General features: G+C 39.1%; 1 protein-coding gene across 7 annotated transcripts; it reads left to right on the plus strand.

Annotated features, from left to right (window-relative positions):
* Positions 1-323: 323 nt before the first annotated feature.
* si:dkeyp-120h9.1 (Y+L amino acid transporter 2-like) lies at positions 324-14,080 on the plus strand. 7 transcript variants are annotated; one of them, XM_034298592.2, is made up of 12 exons: positions 328-470; positions 1,302-1,431; positions 1,759-1,811; positions 2,245-2,834; positions 7,334-7,459; positions 7,651-7,795; positions 7,889-8,012; positions 10,005-10,108; positions 10,382-10,478; positions 10,565-10,714; positions 10,829-11,012; positions 11,639-14,080. In XM_034298592.2, exons 4-12 carry the CDS (start codon positions 2,390-2,392, stop codon positions 11,734-11,736), a joined length of 1,473 nt encoding a protein of 490 aa, XP_034154483.2. In that variant the 5' UTR covers positions 328-470; positions 1,302-1,431; positions 1,759-1,811; positions 2,245-2,389; the 3' UTR covers positions 11,737-14,080. The 7 variants fall into 7 exon arrangements, with proteins under 7 accessions (XP_026785543.2, XP_034154483.2, XP_053084508.1 ...); XM_053228533.1 differs by having other exon boundaries at positions 331-1,431; positions 1,759-2,054; XM_026929738.3 differs by having other exon boundaries at positions 331-1,431.
* Positions 14,081-25,546: the final 11,466 nt, after the last annotated feature.

Consider the following 25,546-nt stretch of genomic DNA (forward strand, 5'->3'; position numbering starts at 1 on the left):
GTACAGATTACAATGTAGAGGCAGGCAAGGTATCTTTCAGCAGAACTGGAATGAAATCTTTAAATATATATTGTGTGTGTGTGTGTACACATAACACATAACCATATAACCATATGGTGCATAACCATAACAAATCAGTCACCACGCAATTTCATTGGAGTCTCTGAGAAGGGAATCAAATGATTCAAATCCGGCGTAGTTCAATGCACCTAAACAGGCGACTCGGAAGAATCGAGTCAGTAGTGACTCGTATTGGCCATCTCCGCTCGCGCTGCTGTAGGGCGGGAGCGCTTTCATCATCTCTCTCTCTCTCTCTCTCTCTCTCTCTCTCTCTCTCTCAATCTCAATCTCTCTCACCCTCTCTCTCACACACGCACACACACACACACACACGCAGTCCGCGTGGCCACACATCCTATGTGAAGTTTCAGAAAACGAAGTGTTTTTACCTCAGGGGCTTTCTCTTGAAGGTAAGAGCTGACAAGCAGGACTTGTTCTGCTTCTCTTGCTAGCTGTGTGGCTGAGTTTGGACTTCAGGAGCTAGCTCATGTTCCTCTTACTAACGTGGCTGGGATGCTAAGCTTTAGCTACTACCGGCTAATTTGCGTGAACTGGTTCACGTTTCCATATGTCGACGGACTTAATGTGGTTTGGAGGTCATTTAGAAATGTTTTAACCCTGTTTACGATAGGTTTATAATGTGTAAACTGTATATTATGTGGAGGAAGTGTGAAGATACAGGTAAGTGTAAAGATAAGTGTAAAGTACAGGAAGATTACTAAAGAGTTCACGTTAGCTAGTATGAAGATAGTCTGGTTTTGTTAGACGATCAGCGTACTTTCCGTCTTTTTAGCCGTGGACTATAGATTAGATTAGATTGGATGAGATAACATTTCCTTACGTTACATTAGACGGATAGATGATTTAGTTAGCTAAAATAATAAAGCCACTTCCTTCCGCATAGATCTACAGGTGTGCTGTGTACATATTAACTAAGTCAATCTGTCAGAAGACAGATGAAAGCTTTTGAAATAGATCGAGGAAAGAGAGAGAAAAAAGGATTGCTGGCAAGTTGACAAAATGTTGTAATGAATGATGTTATAAAGGTTGGTTGTATATAAACTCTGTTGGTACTGTAAAAGCTAATTATAAACTTAACGCAGTGATGTGGAAGAAAAGAAAAAGCCATATAAAGACCTCACTCACCCAGAGGAGCATCATTTAACTACATGATCACTTGCTTCCTTATCTGAACACACAGCTACATCCAAATGAACTAACTTATCTTTCTGATTAAAAAGGGAAAAACGTGTGAACATTCAAGAGTAACCTATATTCAAATGCAACCACTTGATCAACCTCTTGAACAACCTGTCATGTAGTAAACAGGGATGGACATGAATGCATCTGATGGTGAGAACGTTAACTATTGTAAGTATTGTTTTAAAGCACACTCCTATAACACATGATGAATTTGTTTCCAGAGTATACTCGGAGGATGTCATTATTAGATCCGTATCAAGTGTCTGGTTTGTACTCGGAGGTATTGGTTCTGTAGCTATAATAGGAAGAGGGGGATATGTGCATCCCTATTAATAAACATGGAGGGAACTGAACTTAGAATCCAGTGCCATTAAATGCAAATTTAAAAAAAAAAATGGTTACTCATATGTGCTTCACAAAAGCACAGATGTGCTGTGGTTAGTGCTATATGATGATGTCTCTTCTTCTTTTTTTTTTTTAATTCTCACATGCAAGAAGATGTATGATGCTAAATTGGTGCTGCTATGCAGAGGTTCCAACATCTGCAGGTTAGCTTGCATTTTTTGACCACTTGCTAAGGTGATACATGAAACACCTGAAAACTATGCTTTTCTACCTTCTCAGCTAAACCAGTGGTCAGACCAGCCATGAAAAAATGAGCCTCTATGTTGTGAACCAATAGGAATCCAAAAACACACCTCATCAAGATTCCCTGTGTTGGCTAATTTAGATAAGAAAACAGCGTGTTACAGTGGCAGAACTACCACACTGCTGATGTGTTCAACTTGACGGTATCTCACAATCAGTTAGTCTATGTGCTACAAAAAAAAAAAAAGTCGGGCTAGAGCTGGGTAGAGAAATTGAAATCAATTTCTGTGTCTTTTTAAAAATATTTGTGAAGGTGTGTCTGTTTTTTGAGAACATCTCCTTTTGATAGCATTCCTTGTCTTTTTGACTGTTTTGCTTTTCTTTATTTTACAGATTTGACCCAGTGACAACAGATGAGCTATAACTGAGACCCAAGCAATCCTGATTTTGTCGTCTGGCACCACCCCCTCAACTTTTTTCCCAACTCCGTCCTTTTCTGCTTCCTCTGTCCTCCACAGATTGTGTTCAGAGTGAAGTCATGGCTAAAGCAGCAGACACCGGTTCCACCAACTCCATGCGTCTGAAGCAGGAGATCTCACTGTTACATGGAGTCTGCCTAATTGTGGGCAATATGATCGGCTCGGGTATTTTCGTATCTCCAAAGGGTGTGCTGCAGTACACAGGCTCCTTCGGGTTGTCACTGGTGGTGTGGGCTATCGGTGGCATCTTCTCTGTGTTTGGTGCCCTCTGTTATGCTGAACTCGGCACCACGATCCGTAAATCAGGTGCCAGCTATGCCTACATCCTCGAGGCTTTTGGTGGCTTCCTGGCGTTTATTCGTCTGTGGACTTCACTGCTGATCGTGGAGCCAGCATGCCAGGCAGTCATTGCTCTTACTTTCTCCAACTACCTGGTGCAGCCTTTCTACCCGACCTGCACAGCTCCATATGATGCCGTGCGGCTCATCGCAGCTCTCATCATTGGTAAGTTTTATCATTTATAGACCATGAGGGAATTTGTGTGCTTGGGTTACTCACAATGTATGATTCACAGGTATGTTATGGTCAGCTATCAGAGGATGATTCACATTACTGAATGCTGCTCCAGGGAAAAGCCACATGTTAGAATTTTGTAGGACATTAGATGAATTGTGTAATGCAGAACTGAAAAATGAGTCAATTCTGGTCACACTAGAAAAAAAAACATCTGCACAGAAATGCAACATGGAAGTTAAAAGTACTGCCATTTTAAGTATAGAAAAATATATCTGGGTCAGATATGAATTGTGTTTTATTTGGTTTGTTTGTTATTTTTTGGGGGGTTCATAAGATCTTTAATTTTTAAATCTATAATTATCAATTCACAGAAAATATTATATAATTCAGTTCTTGTGTATTTGATTTTCTTTTATAAAGGTGTATTAAAGGAGAAATAAGGGTTTAAGGTGCAAAATTGTTGTTCAGAATAACAGTGTGTTACAGTTCATACATGCAGAAAAGAGGTGTTTATTCAAGGTTTTTCTCTGTGTGTTTCTCTGAGGTGTTTGTCTACCTGAGCTGTGTATCTGAAGTGTTTCTCTGTATGTTTATCTCAGGTGTTTGTCTACCTGAGATGTATATCTGAGGTGTTTCTGTGTGTCTCTGAGGTGTTTCTGTGTGTGTTTGCCTGAGGTGTTTCTGTGTGTTCATCTATGTGTTTCCCTGTGGTGTTTCCCTGTGGTGTTTCCTTGTGGTTTTTCCTTGTGGTGTTTCCCTGCGGTGTTTCCTTGTGGTGTTTCCTTGTGGTGTTTCCCTGCGGTGTTTCCTTGTGGTGTTTCCTTGTGGTGTTTCCCTGCGGTGTTTGTCTGAGGTGTTTGCCTGAGGTGTTTCTGTGTGTTCATCTATGTGTTTCCCTGTGGTGTTTCCTTGTGGTGTTTGTCTGAGGTGTTTGTCTGAGGTGTTTGTCTGAGGTGTTTGGTGCAGATTTAGTCGGACAGATTTCATTTATCCTCTGTAGGGTGTGTTGTGTAAAAAGCCCTTGGTATAATCTTCAGCAGACTTTATAATCGACTTTCTGAAATCAGTGTAGACGAGTCAGGACCTGAGTTTGCCTATGTGTTTTCTGGTTCCTCAGCCTCTCGTGCAGGCAGACTGGCTTCCTAAAACTAGTGCATGCAAGAATAAACTAGGATGCTGTACATGAATGCTTGCTTCTTTTCTGTGCAATGAGTGCACAGTTATTTAGGGTTTGACTGATTAAAACGTCGCCTCAGGAATGTGGTATTTCCAGTCAGCATATGTATCCAGCCAGGTTCACTTAGAAATGGCTAGACTGTGACAGTTTGTAGTTAAATTCCTGTCTTTGTGTTTGCGTTGCTGTTAGCTCTGCCATGCAGAAGTCCGTTAATGTTAGCCTTTGTACAAGCCAGAGCTGATGCCCAACATCTCCTCTACAGACAATGAGAGGAAAAGGTGATACTTAAATTTTACATTCTGAATATGCCGTCCTCTTGAATCAGACTCTTGTAGTCTAATGCTCAAGTCATAACAATGGCAATGTCTCCAAGAGACACTCTTAACTTTGGATAGTTTGTCTTGCGTGTCGTAGAAGGTTTGCGCCACACCGGTCCACAGTTAGCTATGTATGTGTTCAGTTCAAGTAAGCACAGATCCTGAGAGTGTAAAGTGTGTTTTGTAAGAAGGCCTTTACATGTTTTATCGTATTGGCCCATGTGAGAATTTGACATTGTGTGTGGCGTAGAGCTTTATAATTTAGCTCCATATTTGATAAAATGGGCGCATCATTAATCTGAGATTTCTAACAAAACCTTGAAAGATTTTTGATTAGAAACACAAATCAGGCGTTCAAGGGATAGTTTGTCTGTTCAGGACTGTACTATACTTATTATGTACTATGCTTATAAAAGAGTGTGGGCAGAACTGGGTGCAAAATATTTTTATATTTCCTGATTTATGAAGGCCAACACATTGCATTTGTGCATCCTCTAATTTTTCCCATGTTGATTTGGCTTCTGTGTAACCTCATGTTTATATCCCAGTGACATAAAAATATTTAGATTTATAAAGTTTTCTTAGAATAATTTAATTTCATTTAAAATTAAATTTGTTTCCTATTTTCAGTGTGACATTAAGCTAACGACAAAGACATTTTTTCATATTTTCTTTTAGCTGTTTTTACCAAGAATACCAATAATTATGTTGGCTTGACAAAGTCAACATTCTGTTCTGCTGTTTAAGATTATTATTATTATTATTATTATTATTATTATTATTATTATTATTATTATTATTATTATGTTGGCTTGACAAAGCTCAAAGTGGCCAAAATTCCCATTGACTTCCATTGAAAAAATTTGGACTGTTGTCTCCTAAACAAGCTACATTCACCAAACTCAGCACAAACTCACACACACACACACACACACACACACACACTCACCTGTGTGCCCACGGCCTGAAGCCCCTCTTCTCCCCCTCTCACCCTGTCAGTGTACCTGTAACACAGACTCTCACTTCATCCATCTCTCTATCAATGCCACACATACTCTCTCTCCATAGTTTTTTCTATCAATCTACCAGTATCACTCTCTCACTCCTTCCTTCTTTCTACTAATAACACTCTCTCTCTGTCTATCTACTTGGGTCACTCTCTCACTCCATCTGACTTTCTACTTGTATCACTCTATTTGTCATCTATCTTTCTACCAGTAACTGTCTGTCTGTCTTTCTGTCTGTCTGTATGTCACTCTTTCTTTCTTTCTCTCTTTCAACTTCAAACTATCTTCAAGCTTAAGAAACAGTTTCAAATTTTCAGACTGGCTTTTTTAAGCCAACATCAGTAGAACTAATAGAGTCAGATTTAACCCAAGTTGAACTGTGCCTGTCACGCTATTGTGGAATGAAAGGATTACGTGAGAGTTTTTTTTTTTTAGTGATGACTTAAAAAGAAACATTTTGGGTGTGAATAAGTTTTACAGTTATCCTGTTGAGCCACTGAGGGATTTCCCTTTGGTGGTTTATGAACAAGACTGAAAGTTTGTTTGTTGTGGTATCTGCTTACAGTTTGTACATGAAAAAAATCCAGCATTCCTTCCCAGGTATCACAAAATTCTTAAATTTTATACCTGTTTTTTCATAAGTGTTCCATATGTGGCCACTAACAGTCTTTTGAAGTTTAATTATGTACTTCTGTTTCGATGCAAATATATTTTAACTTCTAGCAGTACCTGCAGCTTTTGTGCTACCTGCTCAATTCATTAATCTACAGCGTTGCTATTAATGCTAACATGGTTCTAGATGCAGACGTGCACACTCTGCCTCACTAACGCTCTGACTCTACAGTGACTCCGGCTCAGCGGTCACTTACGGTTGACTTACTGCTAATAATGCAGAATCTTAAACACTTTTTATTTTCTATCTAAATGACTATAAAATTAATGAATCCCATTTTTTTCTCTCAAACAAAGCTATTACATCCAAAAACAATATCCATTCTTCCATTGACACACAAACTTAAAAGGACAGTCCAAGTGAAAATGTTAAGCTGCGTTTCGTGTCCTGCTAACTTTTTTTTTCAATATTCTTGGAATTTAAATATTTACAATCATTTTTTTTAAATGAAGTTGTTCAGCAAGAAGAGTCATGAGACTGGATCTTTATATTCTTCATGTTTATTGGGTGCCATGAAGAAAATGTATGTAACCTCATATATATATATATATATATATATATATATATATATATATATACACATACATAATTTATGTGTAAACTAATGTTAGGAAGCTCACATAAACTGGGATCTGTGACCATTGCAATAACATAATGATTTTTTTTTTATTTTTTTTATTAAAAGTTTTGCAATATGTATTTATCTATGGAGCCTATGTAGCTAACAGAGACACAACCTCTATGGCTGGCTGCTTAGCTAACAGCCTAGCTACTAACTACCAGTTTTGCTAACAAAGCACCAACAAAGGGAATTTCAGGTTCAGAGATTTTTGTCCATCATTTATAAATATGTTATTTTTTTAAGAAAAGGTGATGAAAAGAACCCGATTGATGCAAAAATAGTGTTTTAGCCACGTTTTATAGTTTTATATCAACAAAAGTTATAAAACATAGACACCTGACAAGAATGTCAATACCTGATGCTGTTATATGACAGTATTAATACTGTATTGTCATACTGTCCCGTCTTACTGCATGTTTCCAGAATATTCCATGGAGTACTTGGTTGTGCAGTTTGATTGACAAAATGATTTTAATAGAAATGTAACCCATATAAAACATTTTAATAGAAATATAACACATTAATACAAGCTGGACAAATGAGTACAGAACCTAGATATTTTTCACATCAGTTTATGTGGTGACTCGTCTTTCATGGGCTTTGCTTGAAAAATGTTGCCCTGAGGACAAACTGCTTATTATTCGGAGACTGATAGTTGATGTTTTGCTGATTTTGCGCTCCCTCTCTGCAGCTCTGCTGACTTTTGTGAACTGTATGAAGGTGAAGTGGGGGGCTATCCTGCAGGTCATCTCTACTGTTGCAAAAGTGCTGGCTCTCATTGTCATCATCATTGCTGGTTTGGTCATCCTGGCCCAAGGTAGTTTAAAATTCTCATTGTCAAGTCCATCAAATGTCTCTGTTTTGTGATTTGGAAGTGCATGCGTAAAATATACTTGTACTGTTGTTGGTGAGAATGTGTTCCTGTATAATGTGTACTGAGGAACAGATAATGGTAGGCTAGTTTCAGTTTTCTATAGATGGGTGTATAGCCTGCGTGTTATGTTACAGGTAAGACAAAGAACTTTGAAGACTCTTTTAAGGACTCTAATCTGAATCCTGGAGACATGGCATTGGCTCTGTACGCTGCTCTGTATTCATACTCTGGCTGGGACACTCTGAACTTCATTACTGAGGAGATCAAAAACCCAGAGAGGTCAGAACAGTCATTAGCACTGAATTGTGAATGATGAAACATTTCCTTTCACAATTGTGAAAATAACTGCCTCTCTGTATTATCCTTCACTAGAAACTTGCCACTGTCTATAGCCATCTCCATGCCCATTGTCACGGTTATCTACCTCCTGACCAACGTGGCCTATTACGCAGTCATGGATGCAGAGACTGTGCTGCAGAGTGAAGCAGTGGCTGTGGTGAGTGTGGTCTTCTGTACTTAATCATATCGCTACTCCAGATAACCACAGTTTATCACTGAAGAAATCGATTCACCTTGTCATTCAGTGCAGTGATTTAAAGGAATACTCCAGTCTACTGATATTATGGTCTACCACATCTGTAGTGTTTGTGCAATTATCACAGACAAGGATTTTGACTTTTCCTTGTAGGATGGAAAGCTTGTTCACTTGAATCTTTCTGTGGGTTGTTGTTGAATGTTTAATAAATGTGATCATTTAAACAAATTTAAAACTACAACTGTTATATTGTAGCCATTAGTTACATATTTATAGACATATGTCTTTGCATTTTGGCTTTCCTGAATGTTCTCTGAGATCCATGCACAGTCAGGTGCAAACTGAATGAATTAAACTAAACACAAATCCCTCGTTTATCTTCAGTAACTGCTATTTCCTGCTAAGGGTTGCAGTGGATCCGGAACCAATCCCAGCCCATCATAGTGCATAATGCGCACATCCACATCCACATAATCATTTACACCTAGGGGCAGTTTAACCTAGCCAGTACACCTGCCGCATTACTGCCTCACCGGGTCCTCAGTTCAATCCTGAGCATGTTACTGCTTGTGCTGAGTTTTATGTGTTCTCCTCATCTCCGTGTGGGTTTCCACCGGATTTTCCGGTTTCCTTCCACCTCCCAAAACCATGCAGGTGGGAAAATTGGCTATGCTAAATTCTCCCTAGGTGTAATGATCATGTGTGCATTGTGCCATACAATGGAGTCCCATCCAGGGTGAATTCTCCTGTCTTGCACCCAGTGTTCCCGGGATAAACCAGTTACTGATGACGAATGGATGAATGAGTGCACCTACCGGCATGTTTTTGGTAGGTGGATGGAAACCAGAGAACCCACAGGAAACCCGCCCATACGAAGACACAGGGAGAACATTTGAAACTCTGCACAGACAGTAGCCTGAGTTCAGGATCAAACCAGGGACCCTGAGCTGTGAGGCTGCAATGCTACCTGCTGCACCACTGTACGTTGAATATGTCTTTGGCGCATAACCACACATTCTTCTCTTTCAACGAGTAGGCATATCTCAGAAAGAATATTTACAAATAGCTGAGGAATCTATATTAGCGTTCTGTTTTGGAGTAAAGTGTCAGTTGCGTCAACTGAAATAAGAAGAAATGTGTCATTTTTTCCTGGCACATAAATTAAAAATGCAGTTAGATAGAGATTGGCTTGCAAAACCTGATCAAATGAATACACACACTGTCCTTGTCATTTTATATCTTGGTTCCAGGAAGTCACGAAGCAGCTCCTAATTGCCAGTATCTGGTCAGGGTAATTCAGATCATACCATTTTCATGTGCTGTTCCACTGATCCAGTTAGGCAGAGGAAGCCTCAGGCAGCAGACTCTCTAGAGACACTGCAATATTATTCCACAACAGGAGATGAGATGCTCTGTTGCCTGGTAATGACTGTGTGGCACCAAAACCAAGGCAATTAGTCATCGCCTTCTTTGTGATTTTGTTATGCGTTCTTTTTTGCAAAACTTTTTAGAGACATACTGAGCTGAAATTCTTGTGTGATGCAAAAGCAAAAAAGTTAATGAGGCAAATCCAGACCTGTTGGTGTAGTTGCATTAATTTGTCTGTGTGTGAAGATTGTCATTGCCACATTTCTTTCAGAAATATGAAACCTAAAAATCTTACCTTGAGATAGTATTAAAACATAATAAATTATAAGAGCTAATCATATGCAAATGAAACAAATGTAACACCGGTGTACCAGGGGAAGGATGTGTGTAGTGTAAGAGATGTTTTCATTTTGCATATTCACATGCATCTTTCTGTGTTTTTTGTGTTTTTGGCAACATTACTGTAGAACAACTCAAGACAACCAAGTTATTATTCAATATAAAAACATGGTTTTCAAAACAAATTTCAGGTAACTCTCTCTAAATTGATGTTTGGTGTGAAAACAGTGTGTTGTCTGTGTGCAGACGTTTGCTGACAGTGTTCTTGGCTATGGACGCTGGCTGATCCCCCTGTCTGTGGCCATCTCCTGCTATGGCGGTCTCAACTCCTCCATCATTGCTGCCTCCAGGTCAGTTATAACTGAATCAGGTGTACAGCAAACTCTAGCAGTTGGAGAATGCTTCCATGACCATACTCTTACGCTGTCCTACAATGCTTTAATAAATGTGAATCTCCTGTAATAGGATGCTTATAAGGATTTCTTTGTTCCCTCAGGAAGTAGGAGGATTTGGTTTCTGAGTTTAGATGATTAGTTTGCTTGGAGTTCAAGCACAGTGTGACACTTCTACAGCTAGGAGCTACTGTAATCACATTCCTCAGTATTATCATTTTTTTCCTTCAGGCTGTTCTTTGTAGGATCTCGGGAGGGTCATTTACCCAACGTTCTGTCCATGATCCATGTGAAGCGCTATACACCAATCCCAGCCTTGCTGTTCAACGTGAGTGTCTGAGGATTTTAGTGATTTTTTTTATGAATATCCACAAGTGTCCACATTCTTTAACACAGAGCTATGTTTTTCCTTAGGGTGGCATGAGCTTGCTTTACCTGTTTGTTCGAGATGTATTCCAACTTATTAATTATTTCAGCTTTAATTACTGGCTGTTCATTGGCCTATCCATTGCCAGTCAGATCTACCTGCGCATAAAGGCTCCTGACATGCCTCGTCCTGTAAAGGTAAATCCTCCCTCTGTCTTCCGGCTTTACTACGTATTTAATAGACTCTTTAACAGCACTGCATGTGTGTGTGTGTGTGTGTGTGTGTGTGTGTGTGTGTGTGTGTGTGTGTAGCTTAGCCTGTTCTTCCCCATAGTGTACTGCTTGTGTAGCGTGTTTCTGGTGGTGGTGCCGCTCTACAGTGACACTATAAACTCTCTGGTGGGCATCGGGGTGGCTCTCTCCGGCGCGCCAGTCTACTACCTCTTTGTGTACCTGCCTCCCAGCTCCAGACCTGCCTTCTTGGGAAGAATGTTCGGTAAGTTTGCACCAGGGTTGCGCAGGATGAAGTTTAATACAAGGCCATTGTGGCTATTGTCACATATCCTAAGGTCTTTGGTATTACATTGTTTGGTCAGGTCATAGCTTTGTAGCATCATAATCAGTAATGTTGTCTGTATCAAAGAAACTTTGTTCTGTTCAGACTTATTTTTAAATAGAATGTGAATGCAGTGTGGTTATAATATTGACCTGTATAACATCAGCCTTTTCCAAAGTCTTGCACAAGACGTCATTCCCAGTTTCTTTCTTCTTTGCCCCTGTAGAAAAAAAAAAAATCACTTTGAAGTCTGACTTGTGGGGCCAACTGAACTTAGTGAATTCTTACTGTTTTTGCTTGCTCTTGATTTGTGCTGATATAGAATTATTTTACATAGACAAGTAATACGTCTTAAAATTTCTATGAGAAAAGTGGAATTTCTTTGTGAATAAAACACGTGATGTGAAAGGTATGAAGCTGGATATGACCACCAAATCTGCTCTAATTACATAACAGCCATTGAATTCCTATCCTTTTAAGTATGATCAGATGACTTTTAATTAGAGTAATGACCGTAATGAATCTCAGAAACCAATTTTCAAACAAATCTTTCTCTCCGCATTCAGATAAGATCTTGCTGTTCACCCAGAAGTTGTGTTTCTGCTGTGTAGCAGATCCAGGCCTTGACCTCGACAATCCAACTGAAGTGGGCAAATCGAAATGACCATGAACTGGAATTTTAACCAGAATTACTTTTTTTTATTTTTTTTAAATCTTTTTTTTTTATATTTAATATATTTTGGTTTTATAATGCAAGGTAGATTATGTCAGTTCAAGTCTGTATATTTGGATCAGAGCATGAGAATATGGACTCAGAGGTGTTAATATAATACGAGTTAATTCGCACAACATGTACACACACACACATAATGGATTTGCTGTAGCATTTCTGATTTTTGACCCCTTGTTACAATGATAGGAGAGAGACCTGAAAATGAGGCTTTGCTGCTTTTTTCAGATAATACAATGGTACATCAGTTAGACCAAATGAATAAAATGTGCTCATTAGAATAACCAGTTAACTGAAGCAGAACGGATGTGAAAGACATCATTTGCTTCTGGAAATACTTTTACTTCATGCCAACTTTATCTAGGAGAACTTTACCTCGTGTATTCACGAGCCTTGGTCTTTTGGGAAAGAAAGTGGCCAAGTGGGCAGGACTGTGGTCTCTCTGGTCAGTAAAAAATGGAGCTGCTTATTAAGTAGCACTTAGACCAGACTTTTGCCTTACTCTTTGTATATGGCTGCTTGGTGCACACTGAAAAAGAATAGCTTTAGTCAATATTTTTGTCAGTGACACAGGAATTTTGTGGTAAAATTCTATTCTTTTTGTTCGTCTAGGATTTTCTTGTTAATAATGTTGGCTTGTATGTCTGTGTGTGTGTTTTGTAATGTAGTCTTTGATCTAATGTGTGCTAGCCTCGGAAAAACACTGGCACACGTAAATGAAGGATTATATTTGATTGACGTCCAGACAGGAGGGCCCCGAAGGGCCCTTTTTCCCCTTACACTGAGTTATATATCCACCAAGCAGTCATTTTATTTTTCAGGAATAATTAAGCAGTTTATTTATTTTTCACTGTGGCCTTATAGGCCCGTATACATAGAGTTTTTTCCAATATTTGCTAGATTTGTTTTATTATATATATTATTACATTGCTTTAAAAGTTTGGTTTTTTTTGGTCTAGATTATGTGGATTATTTTTCTTATATATATTATTACATTGCTTTAAAAGTTTTTTTTTTTTTTTGGTCTAGATTATGTGGATTATTTTTCATGTCTTGTGACCTTTTATAGACAGACAACCTATGCATAAAATGGAAAATTGCCTATTTCCATAGCATTTTAGTAAGAATAGTCCCTCCAGTCCTTGTTTACATCAGAAACATTTTCTTTTAGATGTTCAAGCAGTTTCATGCTAAAATAATTCCACTGTACATGTGTCTGTGGGAAAAAGTACAGTAATAGTGTCATATTATTGTTCTCATGAACTGCCTTCTAAGAAAGGGGCAGAGCTGAGCACACCTGTTCTAGCTCAGGGCACAGTTTATGTCCAGGCCGGAAAAATACACACAGATACCTGAAGTTAAGAAACTAGAAATATCTGATGCAACATTTCAAATCACAGATTTTGTGAGGTAACTTTAACATATTCTGATTATTATATGTCTATCACTTTATGGCACAAGGACACATTAATAGCTCTTTTAGTGCTGGATTTCAGGACACAGCAGTCTACTCTCAGGCTAAATCACAAGCTGTTTTATTATTCGCACTTGAATTTCTTGTACTTAGCCAAAGCTTAAGATTAGGGTTCTGTTCCTAAAGAATAGGTTTTGTAACACCACATTTATTTCTGATTATAATAGGATTTAGGATCATGTGATTATCAAAGCTGAGTGTGTTTATTCTTCAGCCTCAATCTTGTATGTTGTATTCTATTCTAGCGCCTAACACACTTGAACCAAAAAAGTTGTTGATTTTAGAGGTGTATGAAATGTCACTGCTTTGCTTTGTCTTTTTCCCAAATTCTCAGCACAGACCTCCAAAAACCAGCAAGTTTTATTATCGTAATTTTAACACTACTTGCATATGTCATTTAAAGAGAAGTTTTGAGAGTTGTCCTTTTTCCACACCCAAGTACTGTATTATTATCACATGTACCTTATTCACATATAAATATTTTTGTGATGTTAATACATTGTTACAGCATTGTTTGTATTTGTATATTGTATACATGTATAAGATATTTGTGCTTGGTTTAGGGTACATTTGTGTCTGTGTAACTTTCTATGTGAACATTTATGTGTGGGTGGGTGTGGGTGTGATTATCTCCAGTCTTACCTGTTTTGCCATATGCTGGTCTTGTTCATAAGCATTTTGCATCTATGCATTCAGTTGTTGCTGGCTGTGTATTTCTGTGCCTGTGTTTTTTTTTTTTTTTCCAGATGCTGAATTTTATATACCAAATAAAAAGGTGGTGTTAAAAATTCAAAATGCACATTTTTACTTTGTGTGATGAACAGGAAGATCCTCTAGAGGGTGCTTCTGTGCAACTGGAGTACTCTTAATGCCTCAAGTAAGTTTGCTTTATGACTGCCATCAGTTTGACGCTCATTTTTGTGGGAAGAGGTATTGTCTCAAATGTATGTATGTAAATTCATGTAAGAAAATTCTATATACTTCTTATAGGCAAATCTGTATTTACTACCTTTCTGACACTATGATTTTGAGATCAGTCTGAGCAGCTCGAATGATATCTACAACTAGTTTTATAATATAGACACATACAAGTTCATTTACGTGTGTGTGTGTGTGTGTGTGTGTGTGTGTGTGTGTGAATGCGTTCCCTTCTTTGTGACACAATGGCATCACATTACAGTGTGAGTGTGTGTGTATGTGTGTGTCCATCCTCCTTCCTGGCCGTGAATAGGCGCTCCTCACTGGGCCGAGGCAGCCTGTGGTTCACTGAGCCGTATGGGGAGTTTGTTTCCCCTGACTCATGCATAAAATATAGCGCTGAGGTAACATAAACAGACCCAAGGATACAAGAGACAGCAACCAGAGCCACTGTCGCAACAAAAAGAATCACTCTGGAGAAGCTTCTCCATTTTTCCATCTTTAAAACAAGGACATGCAGGATCCAGAGAGTGTCCAGTTGTGCATGTAGTCATGAGTTCAACGTGAGAAAGTGGACACGTTAAGGCAGACGTTAACTGGATGAGTTTCTGTGGATGGACGCTGGCGCGAGGCCATGGAACTGCCTCGACGGCTCCGCTGGATCCACAACCGGCCCTGGAGGGCACGGGCCCGTCGCAGGGAGTTCAACAGTGAGTGGGAGAGAGGAAAACTGGTTATAAAGCTTTATAGTTTTCTTTATTTGGTTTGTGTTCATTCCCTATAATGAGCAGAAGAGAGATGCTGACGGTCATGCTCATGGTCACCACTGTTCATTAGAAACTCTGGAAATGGGCTATTATGCAACAGCACCACTGTTCTAGTGTTTCTGTACTGTGAGCCTTTGTATAGGCAGGGTCATTATTTCAGCCCCCTGTAACAGGTTCTGTAGGCTACTTCCTGGATCATGATTTATGTAATGGTTGCTTAAAGACTCTACATATACTTGCATATAGGCTACCAATATGTATATTATAGGTTTACTGTGTGTTATTTACACTGGAGTGCCTCTTCTGCGATAAGCAGCACGAGACTATGGGATCAGGTGTTGCTCAGACACTCACCCAGGCAGCGTGCTGATTGGCTGTCAGCTAGCTTTGCTTTGATGTGATGAAGTGACTCGGTGTCTGTTCCACGTCATTCAGGTTAGTCACAGCCAATCAGAGGGGGCCTCGGTCAGTCGGGTTAATGCCAGAAACTTATACCCACTGGAGCAAACAGGGCATGAATCTGTGCTGCACTGAGTAGTGCTAAACCAATTAGTGAAAACAATACGTTCACAGCCTTTTAGTTCATAGACTAATTGAATATCTGATATGTTGCAAATTTGATTGGAATAGACTCATGGCAATTTCATGATCACTTCCTGCAGTAGGCTAGGCTTCATGCTTTAGAGAAGCAATTTCTCATTATTAGAGCCCTCTTCTGCATGCATCTGGAATTACAACTGCAATGAAAACAACCCTCTCTGTTGCAACTACAAGTCTGAGTTGACTTTTTTAAGGATAAGTGGCAGCTCTGTTTCAGTTGAAACTAGCCAGATCCATTGCACAGCAATAAGTATAACTGAAATTCATTGATTCATCATAACTGCTTTACCCTGGTCAGAGTTGCAGTGGATCCAGTGCCTGTCCCAGGAGAGGTGAGGTGGAATATACCCTGCATGCCCCGCACTCATTTAGCCCTAGGAGCAATTTCGAGTAGCCAGCATGTTTTGGGAGGTGGGAGGAAATCAGAGAACTCAGTGGAAACCACACATGGACACAGGGAGAAACTCTGAACTCTCAAAACTGCACAGACCGTAACCTGAGCTCAGAATTGAACCAGGGACAGCTGAGCTTTGAGACTGCCACACTACCTGATGCACCACTGTGTCACCCCTCATTGAAATTACTGTATGATATGATTATTTTAGGTTTAGACACTTTTAAAAACTATAAACCACTTTTACCTAGGATGTGCAGGCAGCAAAGTTCTCAATCCTGTCTTCATTTCATCAGATCTTTCAGTAGATACAGATACAGTGGGAACAGCGTGGCAAAAAAAAAAAAAAATGTCAACAAATCGCTGAAATTCAGAATGTATTTTTGCAGTGCCAGTGTGTTGTTGAAATCCTAATGCTTCTTAGTTTGGCATCTGGATTAGCAGTCAGCAGAATGAGGATAGGGTGTGTGCCGAGGATGTTTTTATATCTTGGTATACCCACAAGGATAGGAATATCTGACAGTTTGGGCCTTGTGGGGACATTTGCCTGGTTCCTACAGGAAAAACAGATCTGTGAACTCTAATTCTGACAGGAGTTAGAGGCCCAGGAAAGAGAACCCATCCAGTAGGTGTCCACCTTTATTCAGAGTACAGTATATGCACAATGTGTGCTGTTGTGGTATTGTTTTAATAAGATTCACATAAGCAGTATGATTACTGAGCACTGGATTTGTCTACTTCTAAAAGTTTGCAGATGACAACGTTGTTAAAAAGCAAAAAATGATGATTTCGATCAAAATGCGCTTTTGTCTGCTTGTGTGTGCTTCCTTTGTTAACTCGTCTCTCATCCTGTGCTTGTTCAGAGACCTAATAGTTTGGTGTGAAGCCGCCATGGACATACACAAGTGTGTGAAATTAATCAGCAGTGTATTAAGTGGGACATGAAATGCTAATTATGCCTTTCCACTCGCACGTCAAACTGAATCGCAGTCTGTATTTTCACAATCCTCCCACTCAGTGATGAAATCCTGTTTTACATGTGACAGAAAAGATTTAGCCAGAGCTCATCAGCTGAATTTAAAACAGTCACTGACAGCAGAGGCCCCACAAACCCTAAGCATGGCTAATTTGTTTTAGCTAAAAAACGTCCTTTCATATACCCTCATAGCTGCTGATCAGATAATGCTTACTCTGCATCATCAGCCAAATACCTCACATTTCTAAAGCAAAACAGTTGCTTACCGTATGCTCTTCATTCCACAATCCTGTGTTATTTTTATGGGCATTTAGAAACCAGTTGGAAAGAATTGATTTTTGACCAATATTAGCACTAATTCTAGTTTGCTGTTTAGGATTTCTGTATTTGCTAATGTTTTGCAATGTTTGCAACAGATTGTATATTGAATTGCAGAATCTAAAGAGCATCTCTTCACACATTCAGTTCATTTTTTTCAAAGGTTGATTCCATCTGCTATGCAGACACAAAGACTTTGTTTCTATGTGCACAAAGGAAGCATGAAGGTCTCCAAATTCAATCCCACACAACCCATATAAAAATAATTGTTGAAGGATGAAGCACCACACATGCTTGGGGGCTTCTTTCATTTCAAAACCTTTCTTCATCTTGGTGACGAGTGGATCCGGGTTGTCTGCTTCACAAATGTAGGGGAGAGGTTTCTTTTTCTTTCCAGCTGAACAAAAGGCAGTGTGGGCTTGATATTCTCCAGCTAAGGTGAGTGAGGGATGAGACCAAATCTCCCAATTCTCTGCTGTCTTAACCTCCAACCTGGTAACCCCCATGAGTTCCTTTGATAAGGAAGGATTATGAGAGCCCATGGCTTCCTTCTGCAGTAAAAAATGCACTGAGACTTTGGCTTTGAACTTCACTTTACTCCCAAGTGGTGACTCGGAGATCAAAATGGTGTATTGATCTCAGATCGGATCAGCATAAGATGCCTTTTTTTGCTGTCCAGTCCTCCGGTAAGGTGCCTGAGTCCATCCTTAGAGAAATGCCTAATTGGAGTGATTTGTTAGAAATCAATTACCTCCTCATTTGTAGACCATGATAAGAGAAAGTTCACTATATCATTCTTTAATTTTACCATATCCTATCATATTAGCATATAACAGTTCTGGTAGTGAGCAGGTGGAATTGATGGCGCAGCAGTTAGAAACAGCTTCAGCATCCCTGGATTGATCGTGAGCATGCGTTTCTTTCTATGTGGATTTTCGTTGCATGTTCTTCTTCATGGGTTTCCTCCTGGTTCTCCATTTTCCTTCTACCTCCCTAAAGGTGGATTGTCTTATCTGCCCCTAGGTGTGAATGTGTGTATGGAACTATACTGGCGTCCCATTCAGGGTGTATTTCAGCCTCATATCCGGTGTTCCTGGGATAGGCTCTGGATCCAATGAGACCTTAACTAATATAAAACGGTTACTAAAGATGAATGAATGAACCTGTTGATAATCACTTAATAGCTGAATGGTAATAATTAACTCGACTAATCCCAGTCAGTAACATCCCTAGCTCTGTTTGCAATCCAGCAAAGTGATGAAGCAGGACTTTAGATTCCAGCTCTGTTTCTCTTCAGCAAACCCTGTATTAAAGACTGACAGGGGAGGAAAAGGTGCTATTCTTAGCTGGAAGTGTGCCGTGTCTGTCTGCAATCAGTCAGCAGCTCATTACTGCTCCAATCAGTGCCTCGATTGCATTGCGTCCTGAAACAGCAGGGAGGCTGCAGCTGTCCACCCACAGACCTGGTGTTTGTGCCAAAGGTGAACATAAGTTCGGCTGTGTCTATACCTAAAATAGACTTGATCTGTTTTGCTATTTCAATGTTTTAGTTTAAATTTTTGAATGTACTTTAATTCTACATATAATTTACATGGGCATAGCAGTGCTGTTTATTTGCCCAGAAATGACCACTAGGTGGCTTCACTGCAGTTCTCAGTCATGGAGGACTTGCAGTACCAGTCTCACAAATTTCAGATAAGCATTCAACTCATTGCCAGAATTTTATTGACAAAAAAAAGCAATAAAAATTGTGTGGGCATGTAGCATAGAGGGTTTTTTTTTTTTTTTTTTTTTTAGTATGATGTTGCTTCTAGCCTTGTTTATGTATTAACACTGTAAGTGCCATCTTGCATAACTCTAGCTTGAAATAGACAAAACGTGAAAATTAATTAAATATAGTCTGTAAAAACTGAAGTGATTAATCAATTACTTCATTAATATAAATCTTACTCACAGCTGAAATGGAAAGGGAAGCACACAGCTCGAAGCACTGTTGCTCTGAGTTTAAAATATTTCAGTGTTGGAAGAAAATGTTTTGCAATGTATGGTTGCACATGGTTAACTTCATGGAAAATGGAAGAGAAATGAGGAAAGCTTTTGCAATGCTTGTTATTTAAATGTTTTCTACATTTCTGTCACACTCTTGCAGATGTGACACACCCTGTGGGAACTTATGCAGATGGATCTGAATTATGGTCATAAAGCGAAACGTTTACTGTGGGGTCATAAGTGCACTTTAAAAATGAGATGTCTCATGAATCATCGTTAATATCAGTGAATAGAAGAAACCGTGCGTACATCCTCAGAACATCATACTTATTACACTGATGATGGTTTGTTTGCACTGTAGACACTGTATTTTTGATGACTGTGTGTCGGAAGTTCTCTGGTGGCCCTGGGATTTAAACTTACATCCTTCTGATAACTAGCTGAACCTGTGAACCACTGAGCCAACACATACATGGATTTGAGAACAAATCTGAAGTGAGGATGCAACAATATTTCCTCTATGTTCACTATCTTTCCATCTTTCTCTATATTCAACAGGCTTTGCAGGCAGAACATCTTCCCACTCCATGGCAACACGCCTCTCTCGTGCTAAAGCCGGACCGTGAGCAGAGCACAGGGGAGAGCAGAGAGCTGAAGTGTGCTGTGATTCACCCTCACTCCCTTGCTCTCTGCTACACTGCCCACTTATTCATTCTAGCATTCTTTTCCTTTCATTTCCTCTTACTGTTCCTCTCATTCCTTGCTTGACTTGACAGCAAGAAGTCAGAGAAAACAACTGCTTCAGAAGTTTAAGAAATGAGCCAGCCAGGATTTTTCAGCATTTCTTTGAGATTTTCTGTCAAAGCCATAAAGTAGCGACTGTTCTGACAAGTAGCCCTAATTACAGCAATCCAAGGTGTAGCTTTTTACAGGTAAACAGTGAGCTGAGAACAAGGCCTCTATAATACCACAGCTTCTTGTCAGATCTTCTGATGTGCTTTGAACACATTCATCATATTGACACTAAGCCTCAGTGGCCTCTGCTGGAAAAAAGATTTCTTTTAAACAGCAGATCTGCAGCACGCTGCTTTTGATTGCCTGCGTCTAGCACAAGCAGCACAGCAGTTTGCCATCATTTTAAGACACATGGCAGCACAAATAGTGGCATGTGACAATGAAAGCCTTGTTATCATGTTTATTGCTTCTGTCTAATGCATTTAAGCCAGAGGATCTTCACTGAATGTCTGCAGTGCAGTCAGTCAATAGGCATCCTTGATGTTTACTTCATTATTAAAGGAATAATCTAGTTTGCTTTGCTTTCATCCTAATCTTTATCCACTGGTCCTGTATAATGTACAAAGTCCACAAAGTCAAGAACTTCAACATGTTTCATGGTACCAAAATAAAACTTGGTCTTAAAAGATCTTTACTTGAAATTCACAATGGATGTTTAAGGCAGTTGTTGAATTTAGTAAATAAATGTTGAAAATGCACGACTATGTAACAAATCCTTTAACTACAATTGTTATAGATACTGGAAAGCCATAAGCTGTAATGTTTTAATCAACTGTCAATCACAAGCAATACAAGAAACAGCAATTTGGATACTTAACACTTTTATAGGAGTTGGGTAGGCTACTCCCAGGGGACAAATTAAAGGAAAAACCAGTGGCTCTGTTATATATTATAGGGGATTTTACTGACATCACTGGAAATCAATACTAAGTTTACCTCTATCCCATGATGAAACCCTCTATTACCTCTATCCCATGATGAAACATTTCTACCCTGATGTGAGTGGTCTCTTTCAGGATGGGAGTGGTCTCTTTCAGGACTGTACCATCATCAAAACACCAAATGAGGAAATGTCTTATCAAGATGGTGTTTATTGCTCCACCTTTGTTATGGTGGCTTGTGGTGGCACTTTGTTTTATTTATTTATTTTTTTGTTGACTATTCTGGTAACACAATCCAAATTTTTCTCTCTAATTAAAGTAGTCCCATCTCTGAAATGACAAATTACACAGATTTAGGGCCTAATTTACTAAAAACTTTGAAAAATTCCTGAAAAAAAGATGTATATAAAAATGTATTTAACACAACAACTGCCCTTATACTTCCATTATTAGTGATTTTCAAGTAAGTAGGTAAAGATATAGAAAAATCCAAGAGTATACCTTTAATGTGTTATAAGTATTGTTGCATTAGATAACTGTAGGTGTGAGTCATGCTACACTTTTGCTACAAATAGAAAGGCGCAGGGCAAAAGAGTCATGATAACTGAGAATTTGCAATCAACACTGATAATTAAACTCACTCTGTAAACAGAATGTGGTATTTAGTGGACAAACTGTGTTTTAGCAGTCGGAGTCTCAGCAGACAGCAGTGAGCTGGCTCTAAGTCTCTGTATCTGCTCTGAGAAAACTCACAAGTGAGTCACACCAGCCAGGACCTCCAAATAATGTCGATCCTCAGGAACAGCCTGCAGGACAGCATGGTGCAAAACAACACAGCAGTGTTAAGCTCCTGCTCATAAATCAAAAAGAGAACAAGTGAGAAACTAGAAATAGCAATTTGATGGCAGTGTGTTTCAGAAAAATCGGACTGCATAGCAAATGGAGATTAGTAGGCCTTTATAAGCAGCTATAAAACCCATAATAACAGTCTGACCATGACCCATTTGCCTCATATATCACTCCATGCAACCCCAGAGCTGATGTCCTGCCCAGATACGTGAGCGTGAAACATGACACAGCAATACGTGAGGGGTCTCACACTTTTTCATCTACGGCAATACATTGCAGCCTTGCATGCAGTTCCCTTTTGACAGAGGACACTATGCTTTTCTTTGGACCCCTGCTTGCTTTGGAAGCAGGACTCATTGAGGGCTTTTGGGCAATGCCAGACTGCTTTGGTTGGCTGTTCTGAATGCGTAGGCGTGAAAGCCATTCGTGGGAAGACCTATTCTCATGCAGATCGACCGGAGAGAGGCCCTTGTATAATTTTGAGCTGCATATAAGAATCACTTCACGCTAGGACAGAAACCGGTAGTTTGTAGACAGCATGTTCCTAACGTGCTTAGCATACATACAGATTGAGAGCAATCTTACAGCAAATAAGAGTCATATGAGTTTCACTTTGGACAAGGGAGAATCAAATGTTGCTTTTTTTCATCCAGCCTCTATTGTATCATTTTATACCCATTTAACTCTATTAGAACGAATTTCACATTGCTTTAGTTCATCACTGCATATTCTTTGACTGAAAGAGTTTGTTTTCTGACAAGCTAGAGATATTGAGCTAACTAGCAAACCAGTGTAATGTACAGAAAATGTAATGACTCAGGAAACTGTTGAGGACGGCAAGATTTTGCCATCATACCATGCATGTAGACCTTATATAATCTGAGGAACTGGAGGTAATCAGGAAGTTTCTATTTAGAACTCAGGGGAGGAGGACCTCTGCTGATGGGGAGGTGTCCTGGGCTACTGTGACATCCAGGCTGTGGAACATTTCATTCTGTCTCCAAACCGCTGTATAAATTTGGAGGGGAAAATGGTTAGATTGTTTTGTAGCATGATGTGTTGCTCACTCTATTGTTTTAAATAGCCTAAAGATAAATTTCCATCCAGCATCTTTGCTGTTGAAAGGTCAAGTAACTATTTAGATGTTTTTGAATGTTTCTTATTTAGAAACTAGAAGCTTGTTCTATTGACTGTGCCAAAGGCATCCCAGTGAATCAGAGTATCTAGTGTCTTCCAACTGACAGGAATATACTGTCTGGCTGGGGCTGTAATGCCATAGTCTGTCTGCAGCTTACATGTTTCAAGGCTTTAATGTATGTCTGAAGGGATTCACTGGTGTAATTCTGTTTGTTTACTCAGAAGATCTACAGGGTGTCCCAAAAGTCTCCATATATATGGGAAATTAGCACTTTTTAGCAAAATATAACTTTATTTACAAAACATCCTCTATATGATTGCTTTTATAACACATCTGGTGTTATGCATGTCCATCGCAATCTTGCGACAGTTTCCTGATCCAGCCATGTGAATGATTTCAATACGTTCTTCTTTTGTCAAAGGCATTCGTAAAGGCTATCTGAATAAATATATATATATATACATATGTATATATGACAAAATTTAGAAGACATTTGCTAAAAAATGTGATAATTTCCCCTATGTATGGAGACTTTTGGGACACCCTTTTCATCTATCTATATATATATATCACGTCATTTATCATCAGTGAATATTGTATATAATGTTCCTTATACCACAGTGCTGTCAAATTCTCACGTCTGATTGGTTAAAAGGTGTTCATTAATTTTCTATAACAGCAGCTCTGCCGTCAGACGGCTGCAAGAAAGATCACAGGTTTCTATTAATGTGCTCATGCTTTTCATAAAAAGATTTAAAACTTGTAGAATTGTTGATATGGTGAAGTTTTCTGTGAGGAGATGTTTATTTAGCATTTTTGAAAGGAGTCCCCAGTGTCAGTGTTTTTGTAACAGTCAGAGGTTTTCCATCAGGGGCGAGTTTTCAGGACAAGTCTTACTGACTTCAAGAGAGAGTAAAAAGATGGAATGACTTGTTTTACCTGCTGTAATGTAAGTGACAGAAACGAACTTGTTTTGTAGATGTTCCACAACATTAATTATAACTATATGTGGATTAAACGTATGGCATGTTGTTCTTAAATTAAAAAAAAATGGTTAATATTAGTAAATTGTTATTGTATAAGAGGAATAAAACACTTCAGGAGGTACTGATATAGGAAAATAAGCAACTTCAGAGTGGTAACAGTAACTCTACTTCGCGTTTGGCCGCATCACACTATCCCATAGTTGATTATTTTCCCATAACAGCACGCCTCATGTTTTATTACTTACTTATCATCCTGCTCATGAGGCAGATCAGAGAAGCAAAGAGAACATGGGACAGTGTCTGCTGGGGTGTAATGCCATCCCAATAAATGCCAGCTGTCTGTGTGCCCATGTAGGGATTTCCAAGCTCACAGCATTATAACACAGCACTATTACAGCCCTGTTACACTTTAGGCCACACACCCTTGCTTGTTTGCAGGAAATTGGGTAAATCTGAACTTTTAGCACCAGTGAACCACACCTTACTCTTAATCACTTGAGATGAGATACACAGATCTTCCCTGTTCTCTCTCTTGCATATTACACTTCTCTTTTCTCTGGTCACCTGCAACAGGAACGGATACTGTGGTATACCACAGATTACACACCCTCAGCCTGGCCCACTGCATGTGTGTGTGTGGGTGTGTGGGTGTGTGTGTACATAATATACTACTTTTCTCCTATTTTAGAATAATGTTGAAGACACCTATGAAATAATTCAGTCACCAAGTACAAGCTAAAACTATTTTAATATTTTAAATGAACTTAACATCATTCCTAATGAAGTTTTACACAATCTTGGCGTCCTCTCAACCAGCTTCATGAGAAAGCTTCACCCAGGAGGCTTTTCCTTCCAGAGCTCCTCAGTGATTCTCCTAAGAATCAGCTCTAAATAAAGACTGCTATGTATTGTGTTCTTTTTTTCTTTATAATATTTCACTAAACAGAAATGTTGTTCATTATATTTGATGGTAAAATAATATTATTAAATAAAATAAACTACTCACCAGTCAGATAAACATATTAAAAGTCATACTATGAGCGAATGAGCAATGTCTAATAGGCCAGTTGTGGGTTTTTTTGTCCTTTTTTTCTAAGGATTTATGCATGTGAATCATTCTTTGAATCATTCTTTGACTCACTCTTTCACTCTTCTCATGAAAATGAGTCTGTGTACAGAAAACAGAAGTCAGAATGAAACCTGCTGCTTCAGTGTGCTGGTCATTATCTATATCTCTTTGTACTAACAACTGTTTGTCCTCATTGCCTGGCAGCTAGCAGATGCAGTTGAGCTCCAACGCAGACTGGACGTTCACCCAGGCTAAAAATGCTTGTCACTTGGTGTTTTCATCTTTTGTATCTTTACTTGGAGGAACATAATTGTAGAGGAACAACATTAAGGTGATAAATGAACCGTAAAGACAACCTGGGATTAAAACGTACATAAAAGAGTACAGCTGTGCACAAGATACAGTACATGTCACATGGGAAATTTACACATTGTATATTAACATTTTGGTAAATATATGAGGAAGTATTTTGTAATATATTTCAACATACATTATTTTCACTGTGTAAGCAGTTTGTCATACAGCAGGATAATTTGGCCATCAAGCTCAACTAGGACCTCTCCGCACAGGTCCGTTAATTCAGCTGATGT

Source organism: Pangasianodon hypophthalmus, chromosome 23, assembly GCF_027358585.1.
Source record: "Pangasianodon hypophthalmus isolate fPanHyp1 chromosome 23, fPanHyp1.pri, whole genome shotgun sequence".
Taxonomy (NCBI): Eukaryota; Metazoa; Chordata; class Actinopteri; order Siluriformes; family Pangasiidae; genus Pangasianodon; species Pangasianodon hypophthalmus.

Excerpts from the sequence above, each read along its gene's own strand:
- si:dkeyp-120h9.1 (XM_026929742.3), top strand. The coding sequence starts at position 2,390 with ATGGCTAAAGCAGCAGACACCGGTTCCACCAACTCCATGCGTCTGAAG. Across the intron at positions 7,460-7,650 it reads TTTGGTCATCCTGGCCCAAG|GTAAGACAAAGAACTTTGAA; the intron begins GTAGTTTAAAAT and ends GTTATGTTACAG. Across the intron at positions 7,796-7,888 it reads GAGATCAAAAACCCAGAGAG|AAACTTGCCACTGTCTATAG; the intron begins GTCAGAACAGTC and ends ATCCTTCACTAG.